We start from the raw sequence: 20319 nt of genomic DNA on the forward strand, positions 1-20319 counted from the left end.
GCAATCCAGAAAATGAAGGGGAAGTGTTGTTAAAATCTATGCCATCTGGTCAACACATTAACCACTTCAGCAATGGTCCATAATGTCATTCCGCTCCTTATACTGAAGACTGAGCAGTGTTTGGTCTCAGAGCTTTGAACAAAAGGTAGGTTTGGAACCCTTATCTCCAGAGAGTGTTACCAAAAACAACTGTATTAATCTGTGACCGGATGCATATTCATACAATTCTGAAGATTTATGTTGACGATGTAACAAATGCAGATGTGAATTTACGCATAACCAATAAATATGAGGTGACCTGAACTTGGCTTTAATGTTCTAGCTCCTTCCCCCATTCCCTTCTGTGGCTGCAATATCCAAATGCCATTTTTACCAGCCCTTGGTTTGTGCATAAAACAGGATTTGTTCACTGCTGCTTGTTCCACGTTCAAACTCAAAGATGAAATTCTGAAATTGTGTTGGTTATCTCCCAGTCTTTCCTGGAATTTTCTTCTCAGTTTGTAAAGCAGTGGGCAGCACGGTGACGCAGCTGGTAGAGCTGCTACCTTGCAGGTACCTGAGTGCAATCCTAACCTCGGGTGTTGTCTGTGTGGAGTTTGCACATTCTCCCTGCGACTGTGTGTGCTACAGTTTCCTCCCACATCCAGAAAACGTGTGGGTTTGTAGGTTAATAGATGTCTGTAAATTGCCCCTAATGGGCAATGGGGTGGATGCAACAGTGGGATAACATGAAACTAGTGTGAACGATGGTCAGCGTAGACTTGGTGAGAACCGAAAGGCCTGTTTCTATGCTGCATCTTTCAATCAATCGGTGTGATCTGTTGCCCACTGCAGAAAATATATCCAGTTTTCTTTTTGTAAGATATTTTGCCAAAGGTAACTTCAGCACAACAAAATGTTACCAATTCAAAGAAAACCAAGGAACCTTTAATGATTACTGTCCAATTGTTCCTGCATCCACCATGAAATTCTATGAGAGGCTGGTCATGGGGCATATTAATTCCAGCCGCCTAGGCAGCCATGATCCACTGCAGTTTGTCTACTTCGCCCAAGGTCCATGACAGATGCCATCTCCCGGTTCTACACTCATTGTTGAAACACTTAGATAAAAAGGACACCCATGGCACACTCCTATTCATTGAATCTAGTTGAGTTTTCAACACCATAATCCCAACCAAACTCATTTCCAAACTGCTGGACATTGGAGTCAGCATCTCCCTCTGTCACTGGATCCTTGACTTCATGATCCATAAACCACAACCAGTGAGAATATGAGATAAAATATCCTCCACTCTAATTCTCACCAACGGTTCCCCACAAGGATGTGTTCTCATCGACCAGATGCGTCATTATATTCCCAGGTAAAAAATAGTCCCGATATTGTGGAATTACTGTTAGAAAGTATCAATGAGGTTATGAATCATCTCATTAATGGGGAAACACATATGGGGGGGGGGGCACACATGTGACTGCTGCTTTGATTTCTTATGTTCTTGTGGATCTGATGAAGATATTTCACCCTTTCTTTCTCTTGAACATCAAATTTAATCAATTAAATTGAAATTTCAAATAAATCCCTGCACTTGTTAGAAATATATGAGTCTCTGTCCAACAGAAACAGTTAAAAGTATAGGAGTTGTGTCTCCAGTGACTGCATACCACAAGGGAACAAATATTGATTGAGATGTAAGAGTGAATGAAAGCATTATAGAACAAAAATATGACACAAAATGCTGGAGTAACTCTTGGTCATGCAGCATCACTGCAGAACGTGGATGGGTGATGTTTTGGGTTGCATTCCTCTTTGGACTGATTGCAGAGGAGGGGAAGAAAGCTAGAAGGCTAGGAGCAGGACAAAGCTGGCAGGTAAAATGTGGAGCACCGGTGAGAGAGTGGGTTTGATAGGAAGATGGTTGGAACAAAGGATAGTGATGGAAAAAAAAGGTGTGAGACAAAAGGATTAAAGAGATGCAAATTGTGAAGCCAGAGGAAGGAATGTATGTGATGGGGAAGAAGTGGAGGAGGGGGAGAAGGGTGGAGAGAAGTGGGTGCACGTCTAGGCGGGGCACAGGGGAGGGGGGTGATGGGGGTGTGGGAGAGAAAGGGGTTATCTTGTTAGAAGTTATCTAAAATTGGAGAATTCAATGTTCATACCGCTGGATTGTAAACTACCTCTGAGGATTATGAAGTGCTATTCCTCTAGTTGGCTTCACCCTGGTAAAGGAAGAGGCCCTGACAGAAAGGGCAGTATGGGAATGGGAAGAGGAGTTAAAAATGATCGGGTAGGCCTTGGAGGACTGAGTGTAAGTGTTCCACGAAACGATTGCAGATTCGACTCTTGGTCTCACTGATATACAGGAGGCCACATTGGAAACACTGGATGCAGTGGATGAAGTGAAAGAAGGTGCACATGAACCTCTATCGCACCTGGAAGGACTGCTGGGTCCCTGGATAGAGGTGAGGGAGGAGGCACAGGGACAGGTGAAGGAGAAAGTACTGTACCCAGGGAGGGGGTGATTTGTCCAACCATATGCCTACCAAAACCCCCCTCACCTGTGTTCATCTATTACCTACAACACTTTGTCCTACCCATCCTTTCTTTTTCCCATCCCCGCCCCCCCCCCCCCCCCCCCCCATTAAATCAATCTGAAAAAAGGGTCCTGAACCGAAACATCGCCTATCCATGTTCTCCAGAGCTGCAGGTCAACCCCTGCAACACCGATCCAGTGCTGTCACCAGGACAGCAGGTCTTTAAGGCCAAGCTAAGACTCTGTACTATTAAGAACTTTGAAACTTGAAAGGCACTTAATGGCACCAGAAACATGGCCACTCTTTGTGTACTGCCTCAGTGAAGTTGACTATTCTTACACTACAATCATTGCACTATGATTGTGTTTATCTATCGTATGATTTTACTGGAATGTTTGCATAACGAAGAATTTCAGTATACCTCAGTACGTGCCAATTAATTATCATTGAATCATTGAATATGCTGCCTAACCCGTTGAGTTACTCCAGCACTTTGTGTCTTTATTTTTGCAAACCAGCATGTGCAGTTCCTTGTTTCTGTATTATGGGACAATTTGTCCCCTTGAATTGCTGAGAGGGACAGATTCTTTGGTGGGTGGCATCACTTTAGATGTGTTGAGGATTGTGGCAAATAATGTGGAGAGTGGTGGAGTTGAAGGTGAAGGGAACGGGATCCCTCTGAGTCGGAATAGAAAGGGTGAGGACGTGATGCAGCAAATGGATTGTGATCTCAATCAACTATTGTGCAGGATAAACCACTGATGGTGAAAATATTGAATCCTGTGCTCGATTTCCATTGCACTTGGTGCAAATTTTATGAATGAACTTGGAATTGTCAGTAAACCACGTCGGTCACGTGATGCGGCGGGCGGGACCTCGCTGATTGGCCGCGTGGTCACGTGGCGGGGGCGGCCGCAAGGTCAGTGAGCTGCCGGTCGTCGCCATGTTCAGGATGGAGGCGCTGGGACCCAAGATGGACCCGGAGGAGCTGCGCAGGTCGATGAGGGCCGACGTGCTCCGTTCCCTCCGCTATTTCCTCATTTACGTGGCCGTCCTGCGGGCGAGTAAGTGGCCGGGGGTTGGCGTCGCAAATGGATTGTGCAGGATAAACCACTGATGGTGAAAATATTGAATCCTGTGCTCGGCCCGGGGCGCGGCCGGGGGTCAGACCTGGGTGGGATGGTTGTGCTCAGCCTCAGGTTCTGTCAACAGCCGTAAGGGGACAACCTCGTGGAATCGATGTCGGGGAGATTGGACCCGGAGAGATATTGTACTGAGCTCCCTCTCGGAGCGAGTTGGGTTACTTAATGTTTCAGCATTTCTATTTTACTCGTGAAGGGTAGTGGTTAAACCATCCTTGCCAATACGATGATGCGCCAGATTTCTTTATTTTTATCTCTTTCCATACGGTCCTGCTCAGTTCCTGTATAATCTCAGTCATTGGGTAGATACACAAAACACTTGATGTAGTCCACTTGACCAGTCCGAAGAAGGGTCTCGACCGGAAACGTCACCCATTCCTCTCCCGAGATGCTGCCTGACCTGCTGAGTTACTCCAGCATTTTGTGAACAAAACACTTGATAATCATAGAGTGATACAGGCCCTTCAGCCCAACTTGCCCACGCCGGCCGACAAGTCCCAACTACACGAGTCCCACTTGCCCGCGTTTGGTCCATATCCCTCCAAACCTGTCCAACTGTTTCTTAAACGCTGGGATAGTCCCAGCCTCAACTACCTCCTTTGGCAGCTTGTTTCATACACCCACCAACATTTGTGTTAAAAAAAAAAGTTACCCCTCTGATTCATTTTAAATCTTTTCCCCTTCACCTTAAACTGATGTCCTCTGGTCCTCGATTCACCTATTCTGGGCAAAAGACTCTGCATCTACCCGATCTATTCCTCATGAACACAATACTCTAAATGTGGTCTCACCAACCTAATCAAATGTACAGCACTTTGGTCAACGTGGGTTGTTTTTAAATGTGCTATACAAATAAAATTGACTTGACTTGACTTGACTTATCGTAGGTCTGCTATCTGGAAAGAGAAACAACTAATGTTTCAGGTCTAAGACTCCTTCAAACCTGATTGTAGGGTTCCTTTTTTAAAATGTTTTTTAGCATCAGTTGTACAGCACTTCAGCCCTATATCAATGCTGCCCATTTTATCCATTTACACTCATTTCATTTGTCTGCATTGGGTACATAGCTTTATGTACTTTGACAATTAAAGTACTTGTCTATATATTATTTGAGTCTCTAGTTTCAGTCTTCAAGCTATACTAATTCCTGTCAATTATTTTCCAGCTCCTTTTATCCTAAAGAAATTGGATAGTATTTGAACTTCGCTGCAGATGGAAACCTAATATAAGAATGAGTTGGGACAGGCTGACAAAATGTGCAGAGATAATTGAAGATGTTGCTGCTACTATAACAAATGGATCTTTTATACTCAACTAATGGACACATTTTCAACCCTTGTATTTTAAAACTGTTCTATTTGTACAACTGGATTAATTGCAAATAATGTCTCTTACAATTGTTTTTCAAACATGATAACATTTTTTGGTATTGATGTATATTAGTTATTCACTTACAAGGCAAACAAGTCTCTTTAAAAAAATAATTGTTTGCTATGTATGATTTGTGGTTATTGTTTGCTGAATGTGAACCTGATTTATGTTTGACCTGGTTTCAAGAAGAGTTGAGTTTTCTCTCTTGAGAATCACTGCAGCAATTATTCAGTGTTTCAATGATGTGGAATTTAGTCTTACCCTGAAGATGGTCCCTGAACTGGGTTGAATTTAAGCTTTTTTCAACGTGAATGTGCTTTGAACTTGCATGTTTTTAAAAATACATGCTAAAGTTTCTATATTTAAAATGAAAATCCACATTTTTCACCTGTTTAAAAATTATAAAATCTCAAATTACTTGCACTGATGCAAAGTACCAGATTTTTAAAATCAGATTTCTTTTTTCAGCCTTTCTGTTTTGATCTGCAGTATCTAAATTCTTGGCTAATAGTTGAATTCTTCAACTTCCTTAAATAACTATAAAAGTTAAATTAATGCAGTCTTTGTGTGAGGAATGCTAGATTTGTTGGTTATTTTTTTGCATTTCCCTAAACTAAGGATATAAATTGGATTGTGTTCTGTTGAAAAAAATATTGTTTTTTCAAAGGAAACAAATGAATAAAATTCCAGCTGGACTGTTTCAAGGAACACTTTTTTTTGGCATATTCAGACATTTCATCAGACAAGGACTAAATCCAAGTGAGGTGTGCATTGGGGCAGATGGAACAAACCTGATGAACATATCTTTTGTGGCAGTTGGGATCAAAGCAGCCTGAAACAGCTCAAGCAGTTCCTTGATCATACAGCAGAGGGTGACCAGAACATTTCATATCAGTCAGTGGGTAGAAAAGACACTTGCTGCATGCAACTGTTGTATCTGCAACTAAAAGGACATTTGTATATTCAAATTGTGAGATAGACTAGTAATACAAATTGGCAAGATCAAATTTTATCATGCCAGTTTGAAATTTGAATTTATTTAAAATTTGTAGATATTATTAGCAAAAGCTACAAAGTAGTTGTTAAATTGTTTTAAAATAACTAACTTGTTAGATACCTTAAGCTTCTTGGGCACTGTTCAGTCATTGACAAGCTAAGAGTTCAAACAACTTTCTTGTATGGAATTGCAGAAAATACCCTCCTATAGTTTCTGTAACTTCAGCGATGAATATTTATTAAGTTTAATTTGATCAGCCACAAATTGCAGCAATAACGAAGAGAATAACGAGCCACGTACAGAGGGAGGAATAGATTTAGAAACTAAGGGTGAAATTACGTGATAGATTATTTTTACCTCATCAGAAGCAGCAAGGATGTGCTGAGCCAAAAACACGCTGGAAGAGCTTGGCAAGCCAGACAGCATATATGGAAGGAAAAGGACCACTGATGTTTTGGGTTGGAACCCTTGAGACTGATGGAGAATAGAGTATAAAGCTGGGCGAGATGAGGGAAGGGTTGGGGCAAGAACTGACAAGAATCATGGACTCTCGCATGAATTCATCATTGTGATTTCACATGAATCCATCACAACAATGGATTCATATGAGAAGAGATCATGGGCAGATGGATGGAGATAGGTACCAAGGCTAGAGGTGAAGTGGAGACAAAGGGGTGCAAATGTAAAATCTGATATGATGGGGGATGAAATCTGGAACCAAATGGATGGATAATAGGTGGAAGAGACCAGTAGGGGAGAAGGATGGAAATGGGACTCGGAAGGGATGGGTGGAAAATGAGCGGATAAAGGGGGGAAAAAAGTGACAAGAGCCGGGGAAGTATAAAGAGGAGTATGCATGGAGGAACTCTGTAGATGAGAAGTGGGGGAGGAGGTTATCTGAAATTGGAGAATTCAATGTCCCTGCTATCGACATAAGCTACCCAAGCAGTACTGTTCTTCAAGTTTGCATGTGGCCTTACTCTGGTACTGGAGGAAGCTGAGGAGCTCCAGTAGGCCTTAGTGGATAGAGCACAAGTGTCTGGCAAAATGGTTGTCTAGTCGACACTAGGCCTAACCAATGTAGAGGAGGTCACAGAATGCACTAGATGTTTGGTGGACGTGCCTCACGTAGAAGAGTTGATGGAGTCCCTGAATGGAGATCAGGGAGGAGCAGTTGGAATGTACATTGCTTTTCTTGTGGTTGCAGGGGTAATGCCTGTGAAGGGGAAGGTGGAAGGAAAAGAGCAAACCAAGGAGTCGTGAAGTGAGAGGTGTCTGCGAAACGGGTGGGAACACTTTAAATTTGAAAGATGGGTCAGAGAATGTGTTGACTGCAAAAATTGCTGGGCTGAAAGATGAGGGCCAGGGGAACTCTATCCCTGTTCTGGGGGGGGGGGGGGGGGGGTGAGAGGAGGCAAGAGCAGAACCATAGGAATGGAGGAGACACGGGTAAGGGCTCCATTCATACTGCATGGGGGAATCGTGTCTACTGAAGAAAGAATATCTCATGTCCTGCACTGGAAAGCCACATCTTTAGAGTAGGGTAGGAGGAGGTGCTGTCAAGGTAGCTGTGGGAGTCTGGGTTTGCAGTAGATGTCAATGGATAGTCTGTTGCCTGATATGGAGACGGAGATCAAGACAGAGAAGAGAGACGTCAAAAATGGTCCAAATGAATTTGAGGGTAAAGTGGAAGTTGGTGGTGAAATTGATGAAATCAAAGATCTGCATAGATGCAGGAGGCAGTCTCAATGCATACACTGTTCTCGTAGAGAAAGAGTTGAGGAATGTCGCTAGGATATGTTTGAAAGAAAAAGTGTGGAGCCTAGCCAACAAAATGATATGCATAACTATGGCCGCTGGCTACACCTTTTGACTTGAAGAAAGAGTGCAAAGAAGATTTATGAGGATGTTGCCAGGACTTGAGGGAGAAGTTGGGCAAGCTAAGACTTTATTCCTTGAAGTGCAGGAGGATGAGGGGCGAACCTATAGATGTGTGTAAGGTCATAAGAATAGATAGGGATATGCGCCGTCTTATTCGGAGTAGGGGAAATCAAGAACCAGAGGTAAAAGGTGAGAGGAGAAAGATTTAATAGGAACCTGAGGGGCAACTTTTTCACACAGTCGGTGATGGATATGTGGAACAAGCTGCCAGAGGAGGAAGTTGAGCCAGGTATTATAACAATATTAAAAGAACATTTGGACAGGTACATATACAGGAAAGTTTTAGAGGGATATAACAGATAACAGGTATAACAGAGCTTTATTTGTCGTTCGGTACCGAAGTACCGAACGAAACTACATAGCAGTCATAGAAAAAAAGAAGAACACAAGACACATAACCCCAACACAAACGTCCATCACAGTGACTCGAAACACCCCCTCACTGTGATGGAGGCAACAAAACTTCCCCTCTCTTCCCCACGCCCACGGACAGACAGCTCGTCCCCGACCGACCCATGTATGCCACTGTATGTTTCTTTTTTTTCCTAGTCAGATGTGCAGCACTTTGGTCAACGTGGGTTGTTTTTAAATGTGCTATACAAATAAATTGACTTGACTTGACTTGACCCGCACAGTCCCCGCACCGGGCGCTGAAACGTCTCGCGGCCGAACCGGGCGATGAAAGGCCCGCGACCAAGCCTTGCGCAGCTAAGTCCCGCAGCCGAGCCGCACCAGCGGTGAAAAGTCCCGCAGCCGAGTTGCACCGGGCGGTGTTAAGCCCCGCAGCCGAGCTGCACCGGGCGGTGTTAAGCCCCGCAGCCGAGCTGCACCGGGCGGTGTTAAGCCCCGCAGCCGAGTTGCACCGGGCGGTGTTAAGTCCCGCAGCCGAGTTGCACCGGGCGGTGTTAAGTCCCGCAGCCGAGTTGCACCGGGCGGTGTTAAGCCCCGCAGCCGAGCTGCACCGGGCGGTGTTAAGCCCCGCAGCCAAGCTGCACGGGGCGGTGTAAGTCCAGCGGCCAAGCCGCACCGGGATGTAAAGTCCAGCGGCCGAGCCGCACCGGGGGATGTTAGGCCCCGCAGCCGAGCCGCACCCCGCGCCGTGAGGAAGAGAAAAGTTCCCCACACCCACCCCCCACACACCACCACCCCCTCCCACACATACACAACCAAAAAAATATATATAAAAATCATCCCAACACCGACACTCAACAAAAAAAAGACGGACAGACTGCTAGTCAGCCGCTGCCGTTAGGCGCCGCCAAATGCAGGTAGGTGGGACTAGTGTAGATGGGGCACCTTGGTCAGCATAGGCAAGTTGGGCCGACAGCCTAATTTCTATGCTGTATGACTGAATCAAAAGAAAGTTAATGGAAGAGTGGCATAAAAGTGAGGACTTTCTGCCAAGTGTAGGACAATGTTAGTGGGTGGGAGCTGGTTGGATCTCTGATCTTGGAAGAACCAAAGGGCCCTGAGGCCTTCCTAATGGTGAATGGAACTATGAACGAACTGGCTGACCATGACAATAATGAAGTGGGGCTAAGGACTTGGAAGTTTGTGAAGTGGTCGAGATCGTTTTTCTGAAAAAGGTGACTACAATATTGAATGAATTCAGTTTTAGCTTTAGTTTCAGAGATACAGCGGAGAAACAGGCCCTTCGGCCCACTGATTCTATACCGACCAGCAATCATCCCGTACACTAGCACTATCCTACTCACTAGGGCCAATTTACAATGTTTTTACATAGGTCAATTAACCTACAAACACGTGTCTTTGGAATGTGGGAGGAAATCGGAGCACCCAGAGCAAACGCATGCGGTCACAGAGAGAATGCACAAACTCCATACAGATAGCACAAGTAATCAAGATCGAACCCGGGTCTCTTGGGCTGTAAAGCAGCAACTCTACCGCTGCAACACTATGCTGCCCAGAACTCTAGCAATTTATTGATCAATCTAGAAAATTGTTCTATGTGCACAATGCATTTGGAACAAATGGGAAGTGGTGTGGCATCTCACAGGAATCTGTTCATTATGCAACACTGGTGTATGACGTGTATGACATTTGAACTTCACTGTTAAATTACACAAAATGAATTTGTATTATCCAGGTTAGAAAAGAATCTTCATGTGAATTGTTCAGTTCACTAAGGAGAACTGATAGATTGATTAGACAGAAACTTTCCACCAGTAAGCACCAGGTGGAAGAGCATAAATAATAGTGCTTGGTCTTTGAAAGAAATATACATGCAAAAAGTAGTAGAAGTTTGCAATTAATTTAAATAGCGATTCATGCTAGATTTGAAAATTTTAATCTAGGATTGATAGATTTTTATTGACCAAAGATGTTATCATGAAAAAATAGTTTAAGGAGTCAGTTCTCAAAGCAGCCATGATCTCATTAAATGCTGGATGAGGTTGTGGAGGCCTAGATGTCTCCTCCAGTTGTTTTGATCCTCCTTTCTAGCATTGTTACCATGATCTCCACAGTTGTTCTTGGTCCCTCCATAAACTCCATTCCTTAGTTCCAATGATCTTTGCAGCAGCCTGAAACCGTGCAAGAAATTTTGCAACTTTCATGTTTGGCCCTGAGAATTTTTGTCCAATCCTCGTCCAATCCTTTGCTATCAATAAGCTTGTCTAGTACAATGTTCCTCAAAAGTTTCCCATCCATCTTCTATCTTACATAAAACTTTTATTCAGCAAAACATATTTTGCCTGTTTCTTAATTAACACAAATTCTCCCTCATGTCATTTTTACTTTTTGACGTACATTGATTCTCTGCCTTGAAACTCTTTCCGTTTTAAGTCAGCGTCCACATTATTAAAAGCCATTGAGATATTTTCACTTCCAGTTCTGGTTTCTTTCTTCTCTGATTTAATCATTCGATCATTGGTAGCTTATTTAGTCATAAGCTTTGAAAATTCCCCCTGAAGCTTGTCCATCTCTACTACTCTTCCTCCTTTAAGGTGTAGAAAATATTCAATTTTGACTGCGATTTTGCAGATATGTTTAGATATATTTTGTTTATGATAATTCTTTTATTTGATATCAGTGAATATTACACCAAAGTACAAACTCTGGGAAAATATTAATATTATAATCTAATAAGCTATCAGATATTAATAGATTACCAGGTCTTTGAATGAGGAGTTTCTACCATGTCTGAGTCATCATCTTATGTTTACTTGATTGTTTGCTGAGCTCAATTGTAAACTGCTGCTATATTTAATGCCTAAAGAGGTTCAATCTGTGTTTTTTTTGTTACCTTTGTCAAGCAAATCATTAAGCTGAAATGCATGTCTAAATGAATCACTCTATATAACAGTTCTTTCGACTTTCAATAATTCACCTCTTCCGGTTTTATTGGTGATAATGGGTATAACAGTAATAACAATGTCAGAATTTACTTTTAAGGGCTGCATTTATAGACAACAAGCTTCATGATTCACGCAGTCTATACATGGAGAGAACATCAGGCTCTGCACTTGATATGTTCTGTCTGATGTAAATAGATCAGGGTATTGTTTATCATAAAAAGGAAATAATAAAAAATAGATTTACACAGCATGGAAAAGGCCTTTGGGTCAACACGCCCATTTTGACCAAGGTACCTTCCTAAGATTGTTCTAGTGCCCCATATACCTATAAGTCTTTCCTATCCATGAACTTGTTCAAATGGTTTTTTAAACCTCTTACCACTTCCTCTTCCATATACCCACCTCTCTGTGTGAATAACATGACCCAAATTAATGCCTCTGTGTGGCAATATCAACAATTAACTCAATACAGCTCAGCAAGAAAAATCCCATCAAAATCAAACATATTAATATAAAGCAAAGCAAGAATTTGCATGTAGTTTAGTTTATGTTGTAATTTTATGTGGAAACATATTTTCTAACAAAAGAAATGGAACCAGCAATAGACTAAATAGTTCCTCAATCAGGCCTGCTCTGTTTTCATGTTTAATCCTTAGTCACAAGCCCATATTCCTGCATGATCCCCATCTCCCTTGATTCCTGCAATACCCTAAAATCTAACCACCTCAACCTCAAATATATTAAACAACAAGCAATCCCACACTAATGAATTAGAGGATCTCAAAGATTGATGACACTCCGCATAAAGAAAAACCCTTTGCCACAGACTATGCTACCTAGAATCATTTAGAATCTACAGCTTGAGGAAAGGGTTTCTCAATACCAACCTGTTAACCCTTGTAGAAGAATTTCTGCATGCCTATGCCAAGAAATAGTAAAGGTGTAAGGAGTAGCAACCAAAAGGCCTCATCTTTTCTTGTATGCTGACTTTCTGTGTTTAGTTCATTGACAGTTAGTCTGAGGGGTCTGTTGGAAAACAAGCAAAGAAAACAATTAAGATGATAAATTAAAGATTGGGGAGAACAACATAATCACAAGCTAATTCTATCTAGTTGGGACTGTTCTGATAAGAGGATATCTGTACATTTGAGGAAACATAGAAAATAGGTGCAGGAGTAGGCCATTCGGCCCTTCGAGCCTGCACCGCCATTCAATATGATCATGGCTGATTATCCAACTCAGTATCCCGCACCTGCCTTCTCTCCATACCCCCTGATCCCTTTAGCCACAAGGGCCACATCTAACTCCCTCTTAAATATAGCCAATGAACTGGCCTCAACTACCTTCTGTGGCAGAGAATTCCACAGATTCACCACTCTCTGTGTGAAAAAAACCTCTCATCTCGGTCCTAAAAGACTTCCCCCTTATCCTTAAACTGTGACCCCTTATTCTGGAGTTCCCCAACATCGGGAACAATCTTCCTGCATCTGCCTGTCCAACCCCTTAAGAATTTTGTAAGTTTCTATAAGATCCCCCCTCAATCTTCTAAATTCCAGCGAGTACAAGCCGAGTCTATCCAGTCTTTCTTCATATGAAAGTCCAGCCATCCCAGGAATCAATCTGGTGAACCTTCTCTGTACTCCCTCTATGGCAAGAATGTCTTTCCTCAGATTAGGAGACCAAAACTGTACGCAATACTCCAGGTATGGTCTCACCAATGCCCTGTACAACTGCAGCAGAACCTCCCTGCTCCTATACTCAAATCCCCTCGCTATGAATGCCAACATAGCAGTCCCCAAGTGCCTGAAGTCGGCTATCATAGTTCCGGTGCCGAAAAAAGCAAAGATCTCCAACCTGAACGACTACCGCCCGGTTGCCCTAACGCCGATAGTTATGAAGTGCTTTGAGAGGCTGGTCCTCTCACACATCAAATCCAGCATCCCTGACTCACTGGACCCACATCAATTTGCATACAGGGCAAATAGATCTACAGAGGACGCCATCTCTCTGGCTCTTCACACTGTCCTGACTCACCTAGAGAGACAGGGCACGTACGTGAGGATGCTATTCATAGACTATAGCTCCGCCTTCAACACGGTCATCCCCACCAAGCTCATCACCAAACTCCACCAGCTAGGCCTTAGCTCGTCATTATGTGACTGGATCCTGGACTTCCTGCTGGAACGACCGCAGGCAGTGAGAATGGGCCCGCACCTGTCCTCCACTATCACCCTGAGTACCGGCACACCACAGGGCTGTGTTCTGAGCCCCATGCTCTACTCCCTCTTCACACACGACTGTGTTCCTGCATTCGACACCAACACCATTGTCAAGTTTGCAGATGACACAACGGTGATCGGGCTGATCACCAACGGGGATGAAACAAACTATAGAGCGGAGGTGCAGAACCTGGCGGACTGGTGCTCGGATAACAACCTGTCCATAAATACCACCAAGACCAAGGAGCTGATCATCAACTTCCGTAGGTCACATAACGGGGAATATGCCCCGATCTCTATCAACGGGGTCAGTGTGGAGAGAGTGTCCAGCTTCAAGTTTCTGGGCACTCACATTTCGGAGGACCTAACATGGTCCAATAACACTGCTGCGCTGGTCAAGAAGGCACAACAAAGACTGTTCTACTTAAGAACACTGAAAAAGTCTGGTCTACCCCAACAGCTGCTGACGACCTTCTACCGCTGCACCATAGAGAGCATCCTAACGCATGGAATCCCTGTGTGGTACCTCAGCTGCACGGAGGCAGAAAGGAAAGCTCTACAGCGGGTAGTCCATAGAGCTCAGAGGACCATCGGAACACAGCTACCAGACTTGGAGGGCATCTACAACACACGATGCCTCAGAAAAGCCACCAGCATCCACAAAGACTCTTCACACCCCTGCAACAGTCTGTTCGAACTCCTTCCATCGGGCAGACGATACAAGGCCTTCTATGCCCGCACCTCCAGACTCAGGAACAGCTTCATCCCCAGGGCCATAGCTGCTATGAACCGGTCCTGCTGAGCCGGATGGCCACAACGCATAGATCAACTTGCACTTTACCCTGTCCAAAACTGTTACAACTGTTCGTTTCGTTGGGTTGCTGCTGTCTAAATTACCTAAATTATTGCATCGTATGGGAGGCGCATTCCCAATCTCGTTGTACCCCTGGGTACAATGACAATAAAGATATATTGTATTGTATTGTATTGTATTGTATACCATTCGCTTTCTTCACTGCCTGCTGCACCTGCATGCCTACTTTCAATGACTGGTGTACCATGACACCCAGGTCTCATTGCATCTCCCCTTCTCCTAATCGGCCACCATTCAGGTAATAGTCTGCTTTCCTGTTCTTGCCACCAAAGTGGATAACCTCACATTTATCCACATTATACTGCATCTGCCATGCATTTGCCCACTCACCTAACCTATCCAAGTCACGTTGCAGCCTCCTAGCATCCTCCTCACAGCTAACACTGCCCCCCAGCTTCGTGTCATCCGCAAACTTGGAGATGTTGCATTCAATTCCCTCGTCCAAATCATTAATATATATTGTAAATAGCTGGGGTCCCAGCACTGAGCCTTGCGGTACCCCACTAGTCACTGCCTGCCATTCTGAAAAGGACCCGTTTATTCCTACTCTTTACTTCCTGTCTGCCAGCCAGTTCTCTATCCACATCAATACTGAACCCACAATACCTTGTGCTTTAAGTTTGCATACTAATCTCTTATGTGGGACCTTATCGAAAGCCTTCTGGAAGTCCAGATATAACACATCCACTGGTTCTCCCTTATCCACTCTACTAGTTACATCCTCGAAAAATTCTATAAGATTCGTCAGAAATTATTTACCTTTCATAAATCCATACTGACTTTGTCCAATGATTTCACCACTTTCCAAATGTGCTGCTATCCCATCTTTAATAACTGACTCTAGCATTTTCCCCACTACCGATGTTAGACTAACTGGTCTGTAATTCCCCGTTTTCTCTCTCCCTCCCTTTTTGAAAAGTGGGGTTACATTAGCTACCCTCCAATCCTCAGGAACTACTCCAGAATCTAAAGAGTTTTGAAAAATTATCACTAATGCATCCACTATTTCTGGGGCTACCTCCTTAAGCACTCTGGGATGCAGCCTATCTGGCCCTGGGGATTTATCGGCCTTTAATCCATTCAATTTACCTAACACCACTTCCCGAAGATGTAAGATGTGCACAAAAATACCACATTCTACTCAATTGGGGAGAATGTGTGGCCCCTATGTGCCTGTGATGCTGCTGCAAGCAAGATTTTCATTATACCTCACCGTTCATCTGCAAGTTAAGATTGATCAAAATAAATGTGCTTCCGTTTGACTTGATGAATGAACAGGGCGAGTGTTATTCATCAGCACAATTTCATTAATATTGCCACTATCCTAACCTTTTATAGGTATAGCTAGGAAATGTTACAATGAGCTGTGCTTTAGACCTTCTAGTGCTCTAACTGGCACCAGCAAGACCCTGACATTGGATGTACATGTGAAGGGCCCTGATATTATGTGAGCATGCATCTGTGAGAGCCTGGGCCTCATTATGTGTGCAGATCAGGTGGCCTAGCGTGTAATATGAGGTCCCGATTTATACACCATGCAATATGATTTAATAGGACAAATCGAAAATCTAGCTAGAACACATTGGTCTTTAATATGTGTGCCAAATAGTTTTTTGATTTGGGTCTTCATGCATTTGACATTCATTTAGTGCTAGGCTGGTGGGTAAGTGCAATTATGCCAAATGGCATCCAATGCCAAAAGTGGATCCATTCATTTGTTATTGTTGATGCATATTTGAACTGGAGGATTGATGTCTGCTCTGGCATTTCCGTTTGAGCTGTTACTGAAGAGTCCATCTTCTTCCCAAGATGTTTTTTTGTATTAAGTATTGGGGTAATTAATTTATTGAATTTTTGTTTATTATATATAATCTATGTGTATTGTGCATGTATGTGTATTGTGTCAACACACCTGTGACGTTCCTGCAAGTAAGAATTTCATTGTTCCATTGTCAGAACATATGACAATTAGAGTCTCTTGGCTCTTGTCCATCATTTGTGAGGTCAGATGCATCCCACATTTCATTCTGTGCTGATGTCCCATGAATATGTCCCTGAATATGTCATCATGAATATGTCTCTGAATATTTCCATGAACCTTTCCACCCACCCCATAATTTATCATCCTTAACTGAATGCTCCACACTTCCACAGCACCTCTTCCCATTACACTCCAACCCCAAGATATACATCCATATCCCAACCTCCAATGATACCTTGGGCTTCATGTTAATTAAGTTATGGAGCATTGAAGATTAACACAGATATCCCAACCAAGCAGCCGTCGGGATTTTTAGGTGCAATCCAATTTCTCGCCTTCAACGTTTTTCTCATAGTTCACTTTCACACTTAGCTTTATACTATCAGCATATCTGGAAATACTACACTTCGTCATTCAGATCAATAATATAGTTTAGGTGAAAGCAGAATGCTTCACTATGACCGCACATTAGTGATACCATGCCATCTTGTAAATTATCCATTTATTGCCTATTTTGTGAGTCATTTTATGAAATTACCTTTCATGTGCTGCCCCATCAAATGTCTTTTGAAAATCAAGATATATTGTTGCATATAGATTACTGGTTCCACTTTTATTACTTGCTAGTCACATCCTTAGTAAACTCTTTGGAATTGCCAAACAAAATTGACCTTTCATAAAGACAAACCATTTCTCTCTTATCACATTAAAGTTTTCGGAGTTATTTGATACTGCATCCTTAACATCCAACAATTTCTCAACTACTGAGCCCCTTCTTTTCTCTCTCATTTTTTCTTGGAATGCAATATTGCATGTGGTACATAGGGATTGTTTCCAAAATTTAAAGAATTATTGATAATCATTCCAACACATCTTCATACCATACCATTAAGATCCAAGGTTGAAGCCACGTAAGTCCCTTGCATCTTTCAGCTTTTAGTCCACTGAACCTTCCCAGTAATTTTCTTTACTATTATTCTATTACTATTTAAGTTCTTTAGTCTCATTAGATCCTGAGTTTCCCACATTGTCCACTTTATGTTTTGTATCGCTCTGGCAACGGAGGAGGTCCAGGAGGGAAAGCCCAGCATGGGAATGGGAAGAGGAGTTAAAATGGTTAACAACGGGGTGATCTGGTAGGCCTTAGTAAGTAGACCAAGCGTAAGTGTTAGGCGAAATGGTCACTGAGTCTTGCATGTACAGGAGGCCACATCGTGTACACTAGATGCAGTAGAGGAGGTTAGAGGAGGTGCAGTTGAACCTGTCTCACCTTGAAGGACTGCTGGGGTCCCTGGATGGAGGTGAGGGAAGAGGTATAGGAACAGGTGTTACATCTCCTGCAGTTGCAGAGGAAAGTACCTGAAGAGGGGGTGGTTTGCATGGGAAAGGACGAATGAACCAAGGTGTTGCAGGTGGAGCGGTGGTGGAGAATGGGAAATAAATGCCATCTTTGCCCCTAACATTACACAAATAATTAAAAAATGCATTTATTGAATAATAAATATCCAAAAATTGTTCCACTTTCTGTACGTATTTATTTTAAATGAAATTTTAATTGTGATCTCTGACAATCATTTTCCTTAGTTGGAACTTTTTATTTGAAGCTGTGCACAAAATCAGCAGGTGGACCTCCTATTGATACAGTAAATCTATTAAAATGCAGTTATTATGAGAATACAGAAAGATAATTAGTGATGCACTACTTCACTTGCATAGCCCTACATGAAATGAAGTACAATGAACATTTTGAATCGTTATTCAAATCGTGGAAGAGAGTGGACTGTCCTGAAGACTGGTTTAGTAATCTCCAATTTATTAAAATTTTTAGCTTTGTTGAAGTGTGCGCGTGCTGATAAATTTCACTTTATAATTTTAGGCATCCTAATTAAGATTCGACTTGGAGAAAAGCTATGGAAATTATTATTTAGTTCCATTAATTTTCCTAAAAATTGTTAAGTTGCGCATAGATTAAAACACATACTTTGGAAGGGTCTCGATCCGAAACGTCACCTATTCCTTTTCTCCAGAGATGCAGACTGACCCGTTGAGTTACTCCAGCTTTTTGTGTCAATCTTTGGATAAAAATGTTCGTGCTATTTTTCATTGTACATTTGAGTTGCTTGTTCTCTGCAACAAAAAAAATGGCACTTTATTGGTCTTTATTCTACCCTTCTGAATGACCCTAATAAGATCTGTCCGGCTGAGTTTGCTCCAGCATTTGTGTGTGTGTAATAAGATCTTACATTTGTGACAATACTGTCTGACACTAGGGTTATCCGATTGAGAGCTGTTCGGAGCTTGCATCTCTCGCCCTCCTGGCGACCGTGCGGTTGCTGCATTACGTAATTGCCAGGCTGGGCCCGGCGCTGGACGCCCGGCGGCGGCAGCGGCAGCGGCAGCGGCGCCCGGAGCGGGACATGGCGGAGGCCCGAGGCCTAGGCTGTTGCTAGGCTCTTCTCAGTCTCGATGGAGCGGAACGACGCGCTCGTCGCAGCAAGGCCTCCGGCGCTGCAACGCGACCGAGAGGAGAATGAGAGTTGGCCGACTCGAGCCGCCATCTGCCAGCACCGCTGAGGAGACAGGAGGTGAGCGGTAACGTTAATTCCTTCCCCGAGGTGAACTGGTTTCTCCCCCCGATGTAGCTTGTCTGATGGTGGGGCGCCGGACAAACCTATCTCGGGATAGACCCCGACTGATACTCAAAGTGATGCAAATATGTTCAAATGTTTTAAATCTTTCTTTTGCAGAATCGTTGTATATTTTCGCACTTGAACTCAAATTACAGCTCTGCGTTTCACGCATTTTATTAAAATTCATTTTTCACAATTTTCGTAAACGGAATAACATGGGAGTCGTTCTTTTTCTTTTGTTTCTGGTTATTGAAGGGAATCACACCCTATGCCATCTCATTCTCCGAAGCCCTGTAAATGTTTCTCTTCTACTATGTTTCCAGATCCTCATTGCTTCAATTGTCCTCTCCGTAGAATATTTCAGATCGCAACTTCTTGTGTTTTTCTGGGACCCCTTTAATTTTTTTGCCAATCAGCTTAAATCCGCCCCCGCTGGTAACTATCAATTTCTCCTTATTTATCATATCAAATCCTATCATTATTTAGACCACATCATCTCATAAGTTGCTCTCTGACATGATTGAACCTCATTCACAAGTCTAATTGATATCCAATTTGAGGACTTGTCATTATTTCTAGATTGTGGATTGTACACATTACCAGGGTTTTAACATGTTTCACAAAGTTTGATCGGCCATATACCTTAACATTTAAAAAAAGGTAGACACAAAATGCTGGAGTAACTCAGCGGGCAGCATCTCTAGAGAGAAGGAATAGATCTAGGGAGAAAAGATGCTTTGGAATCACCCTTTTATTTTGTTCTACTTTCTCTCGTTTTGTGGTCGGAACAATACTAATTTATATCATTCAAATACTTACAATAGTAATTCTGCCAGGCAATTTGAAAAGGGGACTTGTGGAACCTCTATAGCAGGAAATGTTTTAACACCTTTATCATCTCAACAGTAACAAATTTGTCAGTTTGTGAACTCCTTTAGGGTAAAAGGTTGATTGTGATGGCAACAATAGTTACAGTTTAGAATAATGCACTGTACCTTACATCATGTCACTTATGAATGTTCTGAATTACATGATCATGTATCCTCGAGTCCCCATTTTCTTAGATATTTAAAGAAATATATCTTTAACATTGTAGTACAGGCACCCTTGGTTCCACAGCCTTGCCGCATTATCCGTTTTGCCGGACCAACAGGGGTCACGGCCTCCGAGAGAGTTGAACGGTACCAGAACAGTCCGTCTAGGCCTCCAGGGGGGCGAGTTACCGGCCCATAAAGTCTGCCTTGGAAACGGATCCGTGGGCTCCAGCTGGTCCAGAATTTCAGAGCAGCGTCCACAGGGGACATATTGGAACCACCAA

At 43.0% G+C, this 20319-nt stretch overlaps 2 protein-coding genes and 1 long non-coding RNA gene across 3 annotated transcripts in view; 2 read left to right on the plus strand and 1 right to left on the minus strand.

The window, feature by feature from the left end:
• Positions 1-3434: 3434 nt before the first annotated feature.
• tomm5 (translocase of outer mitochondrial membrane 5 homolog (yeast)) lies at positions 3435-5758 on the plus strand. Its single transcript, XM_078396931.1, has 2 exons — positions 3435-3593; positions 4837-5758. The coding sequence occupies exons 1-2, from the start codon at positions 3473-3475 to the stop codon at positions 4869-4871; spliced, it is 156 nt and encodes a 51-aa protein (XP_078253057.1). The 5' UTR covers positions 3435-3472; the 3' UTR covers positions 4872-5758.
• A 6208-nt stretch (positions 5759-11966) lies between these two features.
• LOC144591944 (uncharacterized) lies at positions 11967-19015 on the minus strand. The gene is made up of 3 exons (XR_013547050.1): positions 18615-19015; positions 18353-18498; positions 11967-12323 (listed from the first exon to the last, which is right to left on the minus strand). It is a non-coding gene; the product is annotated as an uncharacterized LOC144591944 (long non-coding RNA).
• fbxo10 (F-box protein 10) overlaps positions 18373-20319 on the plus strand; it is a 58629-nt gene continuing 56682 nt past the window's right edge. The window contains exon 1 of the mRNA XM_078395994.1: positions 18373-18956. The gene's annotated coding sequence lies outside the window, so the exon portion shown is untranslated. The remainder of the gene's footprint in view (positions 18957-20319) is intronic.

Source organism: Rhinoraja longicauda, chromosome 3, assembly GCF_053455715.1.
Source record: "Rhinoraja longicauda isolate Sanriku21f chromosome 3, sRhiLon1.1, whole genome shotgun sequence".
In the NCBI taxonomy this organism is placed as follows: domain Eukaryota; kingdom Metazoa; phylum Chordata; class Chondrichthyes; order Rajiformes; family Arhynchobatidae; genus Rhinoraja; species Rhinoraja longicauda.

Coding starts and splice junctions, on each gene's coding strand:
- tomm5 (XM_078396931.1), top strand. CDS start 3,473: ATGTTCAGGATGGAGGCGCTGGGACCCAAGATGGACCCGGAGGAGCTG. Junction 3,594..4,836: donor CGTGGCCGTCCTGCGGGCGA/GTAAGTGGCCGG, acceptor ATTATTTTCCAG/CTCCTTTTATCCTAAAGAAA.